Source organism: Stenella coeruleoalba, assembly GCF_951394435.1.
Source record: "Stenella coeruleoalba genome assembly, chromosome: 16".
Lineage (NCBI taxonomy): Eukaryota > Metazoa > Chordata > Mammalia > Artiodactyla > Delphinidae > Stenella > Stenella coeruleoalba.
Window position 1 is genome coordinate 49311545 of NC_137162.1, and position 14860 is coordinate 49326404.

At 43.0% G+C, this 14860-nt stretch overlaps 1 protein-coding gene across 3 annotated transcripts in view; it reads left to right on the forward strand.

The window, feature by feature from the left end:
- GRID1 (glutamate ionotropic receptor delta type subunit 1) overlaps positions 1-14860 on the forward strand; it is a 663206-nt gene that overhangs the window by 605219 nt on the left and 43127 nt on the right. For all 3 annotated transcript variants that reach the window (XM_079899987.1, XM_079899988.1, XM_079899989.1), the window contains exon 13: positions 2917-3112. In XM_079899987.1, the coding sequence (XP_079756113.1) occupies positions 2917-3112 (196 nt within the window). The remainder of the gene's footprint in view (positions 1-2916; positions 3113-14860) is intronic.

The following is a 14860-nucleotide window of genomic DNA, read 5'->3' on the forward strand; positions in this document are numbered from 1 at the left end:
TCTCCTCCATCTCTGTGGTGAGGGTGCTTGGACACTTCTAGCAGTTGTTGCTGAAGAGACTATTTGGGGAAACATGCTAAATTAAGTGTGTTGCTAGCGCAGCCTTCTCCAGGCTAAGCCTCCCTTGCTTGTTTGGATGGGCGTCTTATCTGATGTGAACATCTGTCTTCTGCTGACTGATGGCTTGGAGCCTGGATGGCTGGCTGTTCTTTATTCCTCCTTCCATGTCCCTTCCAAAACTGAGCAATCGGACAAGAGAATAAGTGCCCCAGGGAGATGACAGCTTTGGTCCATGAGTAGTCAGGCCCTCCCGCCGGATTCCAAAGAGACTTAGGTTTAGTCACTCTGAAATATGATGGTAGTACTTCCTGTGTGTTAATGAGCTTGGAGACCTTCCCTGAAAGAGGCAATGTGCAGTTAAGTCGGGAAAGATCCTTCTACACAGACTCATGGCTACCGGAGATGATGGATGGAGGCCAGGGGGCTGGCACAGCAAAGATGGTGGTGGTGTTTTGGGATGGGAACAATGACCTCTAAGGGGACAGAAATGGACATGAAGCCAATAACATTTGGGCTGCCTGCTTGCATTCCAGAGATGCTCCCTGAGCCTCTGGCCAGGAGCTCCGTTGTGAATAAATAGCAAGAGGAGAGAGGAAATCTACATTTCAAACATGGGGATGAAACGGTAGTGCTGAACTCCTTGGCGGTTACACATTCATTCCAGACTCACCGAAACTGCAGTAATTTAGAGCAGTTCAGTATTTAGACTCAACTGTGTAATTCATCCTGATGTTTCCCATTCATCAAAGCCTTGTGTTTGTTTGTATTACCATGAGAAAAATAAAAAATGCGGGGGAAAAAAAGATCCCTCTTCCTTTCATTACAGGCAGATTACGACAGAGTTACAACCCTTGGGGCCCTTTAAGCAAAGGAACATCTTGGTTTAATTAGATATAAATAATGAACAATAATTAGAAAGATTTCTTCATCAAATTTGTTATTTTGTGTTTTCTTTCATCTGTAATGTATTGAAACGAATCCTGAGCTCTGTTTCTGGGCCATGTAGCAGTGCCTGAAGGAATTCCATGGAGTGTGTCTCCAAAACAGGAGGAAGCATTCATCGCTGGTTCCTCTGTGTGCAGGCTGGCAACTGTCCTGGATCTAGTGCTGAGGATGCAAATACTGGGCTACTTTGGCTCCATCTACTGAGGACCCAGCCATATAATAATAGCACAGAAGTATTGCTCCTAGTTATTGGGCACTGAGTTTACATCATTCACTGCTCTAAGAGTTGAACACATATCACCTCATTTCATCTTCACAGCAGCCTCTGCTACAGGCTCTGCTTCTAGCCCTATTCTTTGAAACATCTGGGAACTGAGGCACAGAGAGGTCAGCTAATTTGCCCAGGCCCATAGTGTTAGTGCTGGTGGAGCTGAGAGGCAAGGCAGGTAGTTGGACTCCAGAGCCCCTGCTTTACCCATTCTGCTGCGCTGCTTCCTGCAATCACAGTGAGATCTTACCGCCATAGAAGCCATGCAGGGTATAGAGATGGTCAGGGAGGTGGGGGATGGCGATGTCTTCCCACAGGGAAAGGTGGCAGCTGGAACTTCAGGGTGTTTGCAGAAGTGTATCAGGTGGATGAGTAAGATAAAGGGATTCCAGGAAGAGGGAGCTCCGTGGTTTGGTGCCATAAACGGGGACTGTGTGGGATTTCTCATTTCAGCCTTGGCTTTGGGGTCCTGTGGATGCAGGAGCAACAGGGGAAGATGAGATCAGAAGATGGAGGGTTGTGTAGATCAGGTGGGAATGACTGGATCTCTTTGTGGGAACAGTAACTCAGTGAGAGGTGGGGATGATGATTCTGGTTGATTAAAAGGAGAGACAGATTCCCAGAAGAGAAATAAATAAAGAGGGATCAGGTTGGAGCCTGGAGAGAGAGGCTGGCTCACCATTGAGCTTTTTGTTTTTTGCAGTTCTGTCCTCTCAGCACACAGAGTCAGGTACAGCTCATCTCGGGACAAGTGAAAACTTTATGCCAGTTGGTCCTTCCTGATGTGACTCTTCCTTCTACCCCAAGGAAGGCACTGTTCCTCTGCCCCCAGCTCAGACATCTGCTCCTGGACAGCTGGTGGACCTACCTGACGTGCCCCCTCCCTGCGTCATGCACCCGGCCTGAGCTACGTGCTTCTCCTCCATGTGCAACAGACTGAGGCTCTCAGAAGTGCTCTGTTTTATCTTCATCACCTTTTGAATAATTGTCAACACTTCAAAGTCAAGAGATTTCATGTACAAACCCAGATTTCTTTCTTTATTGAAAAACAAACTGGGCGGAGATTCTTAAAAGGCAACCATTGGGTGGAACTCCAGAAGAGCTGCAAGCTGTGGAGGGAACATGCCTCTTCACTGACACAACCTCTGAGTGTGTGTCTGCCCCACGCCATCTCTGAGTGTCAGAGACCAGTCACCATCGTCAGTCTTGCCAACGTGCTTCTCTTTCCTGTGCTTCTGCAGGAATTTGAGCTGGAGACCTTAAGTGTACAGCCTCCCACGTTGCCCTGACTCTTTCATATTGTGACTGTCTGTCTGTATGTTTCTGCAGCTAGACTCTAAGCTCCTTGAGGGCAGGAAACATGTCTTTCTCATCCTTTTGTCCTTCAGGCTCAGCACAGAACCTGGTTTTAGGTGTTCAGTGACATTATTGAATTAATCTACACTGAGGAAACGTAACTGGGATAGAATGCGGCCCTGGCAAGTGGTGCTCCAGACTGAGGGACTCATACAGCTGGGGGTTGGCAGTGAAGGATGTGGACAGTGGCCACAGCCAGGCTCCGACCTCAGGAGGGCCTTGTAGCCCATGTGTGTCCCTGCAAGTTGCAACATGTACCCATGTTTCATGGCCATTTTGTATTTCAGGACATTCCAGGACCTGTCCAAACAAGTGGAGATGTCTTACGGCACCGTCCGGGATTCTGCTGTGTACGAGTACTTCCGAGCCAAGGGCACCAACCCTCTAGAGCAAGACAGCACATTTGCTGAGCTCTGGCGGACCATCAGCAAGAATGGAGGGGCTGACAACTGCGTGTCCAGCCCTTCAGAAGGCATCAGGAAGGTAGGCGAGAGCTGGCTACCTGGGCATGTGTGTGCTGTGACGGGGCCATGGGGACTGTCATCCTTGGGGTAGGAGATACCTTCCCAGAGGCATCTCCTTTGAGAATCCCTGTCACCTGCAAGGTGATCCATGTTAGCAGCCTAGGTAGACACTTCTCATAAGCATGTGGGTATCAGGTAAAGAGGCACACCTTCTTTAGGCAGACACCCATTTTTGGCCGGAGAAGCAAAGGGGCTGGTCCTTATGGCTTTTCTAAGTTTCCAAAGGGTCAGGGAAGAGCAGACAGGTTAAGCCCAAGACATGGACCTCCCTCCTCCTGGGCTCAGAGGATGGTGGCGCAGAGGGGTCTCCCCACCCCAGGTGAGAACACTTGACAAAAGCAGACGCAGAAGACCAGGTGAGAGGTAGGTGGCGGAAGGAGACAGGGTTCAGGGGAGGGTGGGCACACTGCAAGATCTAGCTGTGGAGCAGAGGTGTGCTTGGGAGATGGTGATAAGGACAGCAAGCCCAGGATGGAGGCTGATTGGGAGGAGGAAGGGCAGAAAAAGGTTAATGCATTCTTCAGCAGTGGGTTAGACTTCACTCATTTATTACAGTGAGTTACCACAGTGACCCGAATTAATCATGATCATCCCGTTATACAGATGAGAATCAGAGCCGTGGGTCACACTCCTCGTTAATTTTGATGCCTGGGGTTCCAGACTGAGGGGTTTGGTATTTATCTGCCACATGCTGCAGAACCCTTGAAGGTCCATGAGGAGGAAGGTGGTGGGATGAAGGCAGGTGTCATCAGGATGTTGCTGGTGGTGGCACATTCTTCCCAATGACCCTCACATGCAGAGGCTACTATCTCTTGGTCATTAGTGAATGATGCAAGAAAGATGTGCACCATGGCCAGCACTACTGCCTCTCTGGGTAGACCAGCTGTCCAGCCTGTCTCACTCAGCATCTCTTGCCTTCTGTTCCCTGTTCAACCTACCCCACCACCTCTGCAGAACCTTCACACACATGCATTCACACACACGTACGCACATACATGCACACACCTGTCCAGCCTGCCTCAGTGTGTCCTACCTTTCCCTACCCATCAATTCTACCTCTGCGGAACCTTCTTACAGGCTCTCACACAAAGGCACTCGTGCACACGCTCCCACTACTCACACACACTAATGCACACACATATTCATGTACACACATACCCGTGTTCTACATCCCCAGCCATTTGGCCATCCCTTAGCTTTACTGCAGAGGGCAGTGGATATAAGGGGGCAGTCTGCAGAAAGCTTAGGGGCCACTAGGACCCGCCACCTTGCTCTTCATGATGAGAAGAGTCCTCAGCAGTTTGCCAGCCCCTCTCAGGAGAGCCCCAAGTGGGTCCAAGGAGAGAGGCAGAGCCTGAGTCCTGCTTCAGAAGCAATAGGCCCTGGCCCCTGAAGGCAGTGCTTTGTGTGGTGTGGGAGCCCCCCAGGGCACATGTGCTCACAGGGCAGTTAGCTTGGAGTGGTTTCTCCCTGTCATTTAGCAAAGTTGAGCAGCAGAGAGTGTCTGGGCTCTGGGGCCTGGCACGTTTGGGTGTGAATCCCAGTCCCACAGCTCACCAATGACATAAAATTGAGCACACCACTCTTCCTGTTGGGAACCTCTCAGTGTTGAGAGAGGCCTGGGCAACTTCCTGTTCCGGGTTCCCTTTAGACACTTAAAACATTTAAAAGTACAAGTTATGGTAGATTTGGAATGTTTATATTTAACCAAGTGATATCTTGACAAAAATAATAGAATGCAACATAAATGTGCTATTCCCATGCTCACAAGGTTTATTAAAACCTCTTACATCCTCGTGCACAGAGAAATACGGCGCTCTCACCTTGAGCTGCTGGGTTTTCTTTCATCCCTGACAGTGGATCTTTGTGGCTATAGGTGACCTCATTTGGAGATAATGAGCACAAAGTTGATTTAAGACCTTTTATGAATATAAGGCTTGGTCCAAATGGCCTTGGAGTTTCCCTTCTCTGATTTCCTTGTCTCTCACAGAGAGCCAATACTCCCATCCAAACTGGATGCTTATGAAGATTCATTGCAACAAGGCTACAAAAAGAACTTAGAAAAGAAAAGATAGCAGCTTTTGACTTTATCAAACTTCTGTTCATTACAAGGGACTTGAAAGAAAGTAAAAAGGCAAGCCACACACTACGAGTGGATGTTTACAATGCATGCAGTCAATATAGGATTCATATCCTGTATGGATGTTATATGAAGAACTTTTACAAATTAATAAGAAAAGCTCAATTTAATAGAAAAACGGGCTAAAGACTTGTACAGGACTTTCACAGAAGAGGTACCACATATGGCCGATAATCACATGAAGAGATGTTCAAAGTCATTAGTGTCTCCAGAAAAGGAAACTCAAGACCATAAAGATATATCACTCACTTTACCTCAATTAGACTTGCCCCAAATGAGAGGTGGTAGAAAGGATGGGAGTAACAGGGGGTTAATTGCTGGTGGTAGTGTACTCAGTACAGTCACTTTGGAAACAAGTTTGTCATTCTAGTAGAAAATGGAACACTTGCATACCCTGTGACTCAGCAATTCCACTCCTATACATCCACCCAAAACAAACTTCTGCAGCGCCTCAGAGATAAGAAAGACCATGGTAGCATTGCTTATAGAGCCAGGACCCTGGAAACAATCCAGATGAGCATTAACAAGTTAAAAAATAAGGCCTGTGGGGCTTCCCTGGTGGCCCAGTGGTTGAGAGTCCGCCTGCCGATGCAGGGGACATGGGTTCGTGCCCCGGTCTGGGAAGATCCCACATGCCACGGAGCGGCTGGGCCTGTGAGCCATGGCTGCTGAGCCTGCATGTCCAGAGCCTGTGCTCCGCAACGGGAGAGGCCACATCAGTGAGAGGCCCGTGTACCGCAAAAAAAATAAAAAAATAAGACCTGCATGAAATGAATGAACCACAGCTTGATGTAATACTATGGATGAATCTTAGCTGAATAATATTGAGTAAAAAAAAGAGCATTAAAGGCAATTTCATATAGGTCAACTAATAGAAAATAACATTCAACATAACACCCTTTTAAACACAGGCATACACACATCCAAGGTAATGATAAAATATAAGACTCAGGGTAAGGGTTACTACAGATGGGAGAGACAGAGCAAGAGGAAGGAGAGAAGCATATTGTTGGCTCTAAGTCAGGGTCAGTGTTAGCTTTATAGTCACAGTCTTTCCTTTTTTTTTTTTTTTTAATTTTTCATTTCTCATTAAAATAAATAATTAATAAGTTAATTTTAAAAGAGGGCCGTTCCTAGACAAAAGGACGGGTGTCCTGAACCAAGAGTTGTGATTAATCTCATTCTTTGCACCTACCTGCTCTTTCAAATAAATAATTCCAAGCCAGCCAGGCAGAGTTTGATTTAAGACCTTTAAGACACACCAGCCGCTTCTCTCCTTGCGGGTGCCCAGGTGCAGGCCTACTCCTGGTGTTCCTCAAGAAGGCCAACGCCACCAATAATGCCCTCTGGAGCCGGTAAATCTGGAAATGGGTCGTTAGAGAGATATCTCCCCATCTCCTGTTTACTCCTAGTCCATAGTTGGCACCTTAGAAATCATCACCCTCTGGTGATATTTAGGGTCTCACGCATGAATAAAACAATGTTAAAAAAATACGTGGTGGGGGCTTTCCTGGTGGCGCAGTGGTTGAGAGTTTGCCTGCCGATGCAGGGGACACGGGTTCGTGCCCCGGTCCGGGAAGATCCCGCATGCCGCGGAGAGGCTAGGCCTGTGAGCCGTGGCCGCTGAGCCTGCACGTCCGGAGCCTGTGCTCCGCAGCGGGAGAGGCCACAGCAGTGAGAGGCCCGCGTACCGCAAAAAAAAAAAAAAAAAAAAAATACATGGTGGAAGATGCAAATAAGGGGTTCTTTATAAATGCCTAAAGCTTCATGGTACAGAATCTAATCTTTTTCCAGTACAGAGGATGTGTTGCTTTTATGACACATTCATTTTATAAACCCCAAGCCAGCTTTGGGGTCACAAATCTCCCACTTGCACTTGGATCTTTAAGAAAAAAAACTGACTGTCAGCATTAGGCAAATGTTAAGGGTTTTATAACTGGTGTCATATAAGTGACTTTATAGTACTGTCAGAAAGTGGAGTGCACTACATTTTTTACTGCAAGGAGAGCTCAGATCCCACTCTCTAACCTTCCTTCTGCATGTGCCTGTTTGGGTGGCTACTGTACTTACATGCTTATCTGAAACTCTTCCTGTCCCCTGCCCCCTCTGGAACTACTCCTCAGCCCCCAGGTTTTGACTTCAAATACCTTATGAATCCCCAGCCTGAAGCACACCAGACTGGGGATGGCTGTGCCCTGAGTGAGGGCCATATCCTGAATCCAGAAACTGTAAGGAAAAATCCAGCATATTGGGAAATATGGACATGATCTTGATATTCAGGGAGGAGGGGCTTCTCCGAATCCCAGACAGAACCCGCGTGGGTGCAATGCAGGCCGCCTGGCAAAGGTGAGGACTGGGTGCCCCCAAGGGATATCAGAGGAAACCGCTTTAGCAAGAGGAGGATGCTCCAACTTCTAATTTCCAGTTACTCTTTGGTGACCCTGGCTCCATTTCCAGAGAGTGCTTGGTAGTGGAACAATGTCTAATTGCTGCTAAAGTCAAGGAGCTTGGTGTTGAAAGTAACCTCAGAGAGCTGGTATTTTTTTTTTTCCTTGTGCTGCAGCTTTTAATGACCTGAAACCAATTTAGGTGGGAAATTGCTTAGCAAGAGGTGATCACTTTTGCACAGTATCAGAACCAGAGAAAGGAATTATGTCATGGTTTCCCCCCCTGCTGTGACCTACTCCTTCATGCCAGCCATCACTCAGATAAAGAGGGGGCAGCCCTTTCTGGGCCCTGGCGAAGAAAGCAGAAAGGGATTTGGAAGCAGAGGGAAATTTATTTATTTATTAAAAGCCCACAGTGTGCAGTTTTTAGAGCAAACCTGCATGGTGCCCAGTAATTCTCAATAAATACTGAATTGTCCCTGAATGAATCATCTGTTTGTTGTCTGACTGAGCAGAAACACATAAATCAGGGGTGTAGTTGGTGTCATCAGTGAGTAGGTTACCCTCTGTGAATTCCTTGATGGGAGGAATGAGGTAAATAGCTTTATAGTCCCTTGTCTCTTGATACCCACCTCTTCGGAAAGAGGTCCTGCTGGTCCTTGGAGAGTAGAGAGAGGCTGCCTTCATTTCTCTCAGCCACCTGTACTTGTCAGGCGTGAGGCAGACTAGAGCAAGGGTCCACAAACTATGGTCCATGGGCTAAATCTGGCCCACCACCTGCTTTTACAAATAAAGTTTTATTGGAACACACACTCGGTCATTTACATACTGTCTGTGGCTGCTTTTCTGCTACTTCAGTAGAGTTGAGTAGTTGTGGCAGAGACCATGTGGTCTCCAAAGCCTAAAATATTTCTCACCCTGGCCCTTTGTAGAAAAAGTTTTGAGGATCCCTAGCCCAGAGCCATGGGTGCTCCAGGGATACTGTCCATTGGTCAATGCCATCTGATAACTTATAGACATATCCAGTAGCTTATCATCTAAGCTCTATAAAACTATCTACTAGAGTATATAAACACATCTAGTAGGTAGTTCCTCCTCTGGCTTTATGTCATCTAATAGCATGTCGGCACATGCAGGGATACGTTATCTAGCTCTATGCCATTACCTAAGTTCCATACCATCTAGTAGCATACAGGCTTTGTCCTTTCTTGTTCTTTTCAGGCCTACCTCTGATGGCCCACAGTCTTTGCCCTCACTACACTGGGACCCAGCCTCACTCCTGACCTGGCCTAATTCCCCCCGAAATCTACTATGTACCAGGCACTCTGCCAAATGATCTACATATATTGTTCTATTTATCCTAAACAGAACTACTTGATTATTATTGTCTCCATCATGTAGAAATGGGACTGACCTTCAGGGAGATTAAGTGGCTTGTTCAAGGTCACGTGGACGTGAGTAAGCCATGGCACAGTCATGTCTCACTTCAACCTTGCCTCTTCCCATGAGGTTACATCCCATTTCTATACCCAATGTGTCCGCACCCCCTTGCATACTGTTTACTTGTGCTTCTATTTCTCTTCCTCTTTTACACCAAAGTAGCAAGATATATGCCTGGCTCCCATGTTTAAAAGCCTTAGCTCTCTTTCCATGTGACATAGCAAAGGTTATTTAAGTCTGTGATTTTATCTTTTGATTTCCCAATTATTAAAAATATCGATTAGAGAAACTCGGATGCAGAATTGAGCTGGCAAGTGGTTCGAATTTGTATGCTAATAACTTTGTCACATGGAATCTGACTTTCATGTTGTTGGTAAGACTTTTTAAATTTTTCTTTAGCTTGATCAACTCTATGAAGTAACACCCAGCATAACCCGATTTCTGTACAGTGTCAGGGCTAACCCAGGCTGCCAATTTATTAAGTCTTTCCATAAATCAAACCTAATATTTAATAACATTGTCAAATAGAATACAGTTTAATAGTTTAAATGTCAATCTTCACAGCTCATTGGGCTCTTTGAATAAATAGAGAAGTAGCTTGTTCCAGACCCTGTGGCTGGAGATAGTATTTTTCAGATGGAAGTCACTTCGCAGGCAAGCAGTTGTAACAGAAGGTTGTTTTTTCCACTCAGTAAATATCGCTGAGGTCATAAAGTGTGAATGCAAATGCAGGAAGAAAACGGGCCCACAGATCTTATTTATTTCCACACTGATCTAATGCTTGCCCTGGTGCCAGATTGAGTGTGGGTATCACCAGTCAGCACCTGCCTTCATTCCTTGCCCTGGCTCTCTGCTCTGTGACAGGGGACACTCTCATGGTACACACTCCCTGTTGAGTGCCAGGAACCATACCTTGTGGCAGAAAAGGTGGTCCCCAGAAGGACTACAGTCTTCCATGGGAGGATCAGGAACTCTGATGCCCCACAGTGCCCTCCATTTGGAGGGAGCAAAGTGAGGAAGCATCCTGCTTCCATGGCATACTGGAAGTCCTTACTGAGGAGTGGGGAGAGACTTACATGGGATGGCGCTCCTTTATATCTTGGGGATGCTACGTTCAGTGATCCGGAAGGTTTGGTCAAGTTGATGAAAGGGATCCTTTGATGCAGGTCTGACCCCCCCCCCCCCCCCAGGAAAAGGACTGGTACAAACTAGGCAGCCCTGTGCGGTGGAAACCAACAGTGCTGTTCTCTGTAGCAGCAGTGGGCTTTGTAGGCATATGCTCCAAGACACATATTTTGTCCTTTTTCTGCTGCTAAGTCAGTGCACATTGGGGATTCTACACGCCTCCTTCCTTCTCAGACACTCACAGACGTTGGATAATCATTCATCTCTATTCTTTTTGTTTTTTTTTTTTTTGGCCACACTGAGCAGCTTGTGGGATCTTTCTTAGTTCCGACCAGGGATTGAACCTGGGTCCTCGGCAATGAAAGCATCGAGTCCTAATCACTGGGCCACCAGAGAATTCCCCATTCATCTCTGTTCTTTCATTCTTGCTCAAAAGGCACTATATCCTTTTTTTAAAAAAAATTTTATTGGAGTATAGTTGATTTAGTTGTTGTGTTAGTTTCAGATGTACAGCAAAGTGACTCAGTTATACATATATATCCACCTTTTTATAGATTCTTTTCCCATATAGGCCATTACAGAGTATTGAATAGAGTCTGTATGTTATACAGTAAGTCCTTATTAGTTATCTATTTTATATATAGTAGTATGTATATGTCAATCCCAGTCTCCCAATTTATCCCTCCCCCATCTTACCCCCAGTAACCATAACTTTGTTTTCTACATCTGTAACTCTGTATCTGTTTTATAGATAAGTTCGCTCGTACCCTTTTTTTTTAGATGCCACATATAAGTCATGCCATATGATATTTGTTTTTCTGTCTGACTTACTTCACTCAGTATGACAATCTCTAGATCCATCCATGTTGCTGCAAATAGCATTATTTCATTCTTTTTTAAGGCGGAGTAATATTCCATTGTATATATGTACCACATCTTCTTTATCCATTCCTCTGTTGATGGACATTTAGGCTGCTTCTTTGTCCTAGCTATTGTAAATAGTCAAAAGGCACTATATCCTTTTTGCAAGTTGGATGGTCTCTTCTCTTTATTCCTTCATTTATTCACTTATTCATCCATTCAATAAATGTAATTTGAATAGCTTCCTCCTAAGAGCTTGGATATGTGAAGTTAAGTTCCACTTTCAATCAGGTTTAATCTGTGGCTTTGGTCAAGAGAATTCACATCTCTGAGCTATCTGTGAGACTGAGACAAGCCTGCCCAGATGAGTTGAGTTTACCAGTGCAAAAATGGAAAGTGTCCAGTGCGGATTGCAGTACAAGGTTGACATTGAGTAGATGTCAGCAAAATGCCTTAGCACCTACTATATATTAGGAAAAGAACATAATAAAAATATAAAGACAAATAACACTTAGTCTTTTTATGAGGTAGAGTTGACAAACAATAAAATGCACTTATATTAAATGTTTATTTCATGGGTTTAGACTATTATGTACAACTGCGTAATCACCACCCAAAAGAAGATAGAGTCATCCCTCAGTATCTGAGGGGGATTGGTTCCAGGACACCGCAGATACCAAAATCCACGGATGCTCAAATTCCTTATATAAAATGGTGGAGTATTTGCATATAACCTATAAGCATCCTTCTGTGTACTTTAAATAATCATCAGTCATTATAAAATTACTTACAATACCTGGTACAATGTAAATGCTATGCAAATAGTTGTAAATACAATGTAAATGCCACACGAATCAGTGCCAGCATGCACGCAACCAATTCAGGTTTTTCTGTTTGGAATTTTCTGGAATTGTTTTTTATATTTTTCATCCACAGTTGGTTGAATTCTCGGTGCAGAACCCACAGATACAGAGGGCCAACTGTGTAGAACATTTCCATCACCTTGAAAAGTTTTCTCATGTCACTTTCTAGAAACGTCTCTCCCTAACCTCAAAAGCGACCACTTATGAATTTCTGGTACCACAGATTAAATTTACTGTTCTTGGAATTCATATAAATTGAATAATATAAAATATGTGTATTTGTGTGTAGTTTCTTTCACCCAACAAATATTTATGAGATTTAACCATGAAGCTGTAGATATCAGTACTGAGTTCTTCCTTCTTTTTTTTTCCTTTGAGTAGTATTCCACTATATTAACAAACCTTAATTTGTTTGTCCATTCTCCAGTTGACATACGTTTCACTTGTTGCCAATTTAGAGCTATTATGAATAAGGCAGTATGATCATTTTTGTACAAAATTTTGTGGACATATGTTTCCATTTCTCTTTGCTAAATACGGTAGAGTGAATTTTCTGGGTCATAGGGCAGATGTATGTTTACCTCTGTAAAAAACCTCCTGACCACCTCCAATGTGATTATTCTATTTTACGATCCCACTAGTGATATCCTGCTTATGTGCTTGTAAATTCCAGTTGCTGGACATCCTAACCAACATTTAGTGTTGTCAGCATTTGGGACAGTAAACAATTAAGTGGCTGTGAGGTTATCTCATTGTTTTAACTTGCATTCCTTTGGTGGCTAATAATGTCCGGCACTTTAATGTGCTTATTGGGCATCCATGTTGCTTCCTTGGAGAGGGGTGTGCTCAAGTCCTTTTTAAATTTTTACTGGGCACTTCGTATTTTCATTGTTGATTTAGATGAGTTTTTAAAAATATATTCTGGATATAAGTCCTTGATCAAATGTAAGTGCTCCAGATATAATTCCCAGTCTGTAATTTGCCCATTCATTTTCTTAATGATGTCTTGTGGAGAGTAGAAAATTTTAATTTTGATAAAGCCCCATATATCAATTTTTCTTTTCTTTTGCGTTTAATAATTCTTGTGTCCTAAGAAAGTTTTGCCTACCTCAAAGTTCCAAGTTTTCTTCTAGAAGTTTTACATTTATGTCTACATTGCATTCTCAAATTAGTTTTTGTATATGGAATAAAAAAGTAGTCCAGATTCACTTTTTTTTCCCCACGTGTCTATCCAATTGACCTAGCACCATTTATTTAAAATAGTGTATTTAATTAACAAATGACTTGTATTTAATTAACTTGTATTTAATTAACAAATGACTAGGTGCTTTGATTGAAAATCAACTGAACATATATGTGTTGGTCTGTTTCTGGATTCTCTATTCCATTCCATTGATCTATATATCTATTCTTATGCCAATAAAAAAAGTCTTGATCACTACAGCTTTATAATAATTCCTTAAATCAGGTAGTGCTTTCAACTTTGTTCTTCTCTTACAAGATTATTTGGTCAATTCTAGAACTTTTGCACTTCCGTTTAAATTTTATAATCATCTTGTCAATTTCCTCAAGAAAGCTTGAGATTTTGATAGCTATTACATTGAATCTATAGATCATTTGGGGGAAAACTGATATCTTTACACTATTGAGTTTTTTAATACATGAACATAGTTGTTCCTTTTAAAACATCAACTTTTGATATTATTGATTTTCTCAATTGTTGTTATATCTTATTGATTTCAACTTTTTTGTTAATTTTTTCTTACTTCTATTTACTTTGGTTTCAATTTGCTCTTACCTCTTCTCGCTTCTTAATGTTGAAACTTAGATCATTGATTTTATTCCTGTTTTCTTTCCTAATATAAGTATTTAAAGCTATACGCTTCCCTCTAAGCACTGTTTTAGCTGAATTCCATGAATTTTTATATGTTGTGCTTTCATTATCATCAGCTCAAAATATAAAGCATGGGACTCAGTCTTTTTCTTCAGGTATCCCTACTGAGTTCTGGAGGACAACAAATGGCTGTGATTTAGTGTGGAAAAGGGTATGAGAACAGAAATTGGGGATTTATTCTGCTTAGTGAAGTTGAGGAAAGCTTCCGAAGGTAGTCCTGTCATGTACCTACATTTTACAATCCAAATGCCTCAATTCCTTTTCAGTTTTGAAGATACAAATGTGAGAATGTGAGAGAAAACTGACAAGCAGGAAATAAAATACACAGAAAACTAAAGGAAACCAGAGAGGCAGAAAAGACAGTGGAATGCCATGTGAACAAAACTTCATTTTTATTTCTACTAAATGTATAGTCTCCTCGTAGGAGAATGACGGCAGTGGTATTTTCCCTGTTTAACAATTGCTGTCTACAGAACCCCTTCTCTGGGTCTCAGGCTGAGTTCTGGCTGTCTTGACCCTGTAATATACCTGAGCCTTCTTCACATGCTTTAAATCTGTGGTCCAACCCAACTCCAAGGGCACTCAGGTTAAATAGCCCCCAATCCATGACAACGTTTAAAATAAGAGGTTTTGAGAGGAAATCTTAGGTTATACATTTATAATTTAAATGTGTATGTCATTTAAATAAATATATGTCACCATTTTTAAAAGTTTAGACTATTTCTAAAAATAAGCAGAAAAAAACCAGTTACGCATATTTTTTTCACCACCTAAATAAGGCTCTAGGAATTCTTGTGGGTATTTCTGGGGAGTCTTTTTTGAATCTCTGCAAATGTTTTACATAATTATGATGTTAGAGAAAATATGTTTTATCCTGTACTTTTTTAACACTGTTGTAAAACTTTAAAAATCATTTTAGTGGCTACTTAATATTTATCAAATAGATGTAAAATTAAACATTTCCTTCTTGATTGTCACTTGGGTCGATTCCAATTTT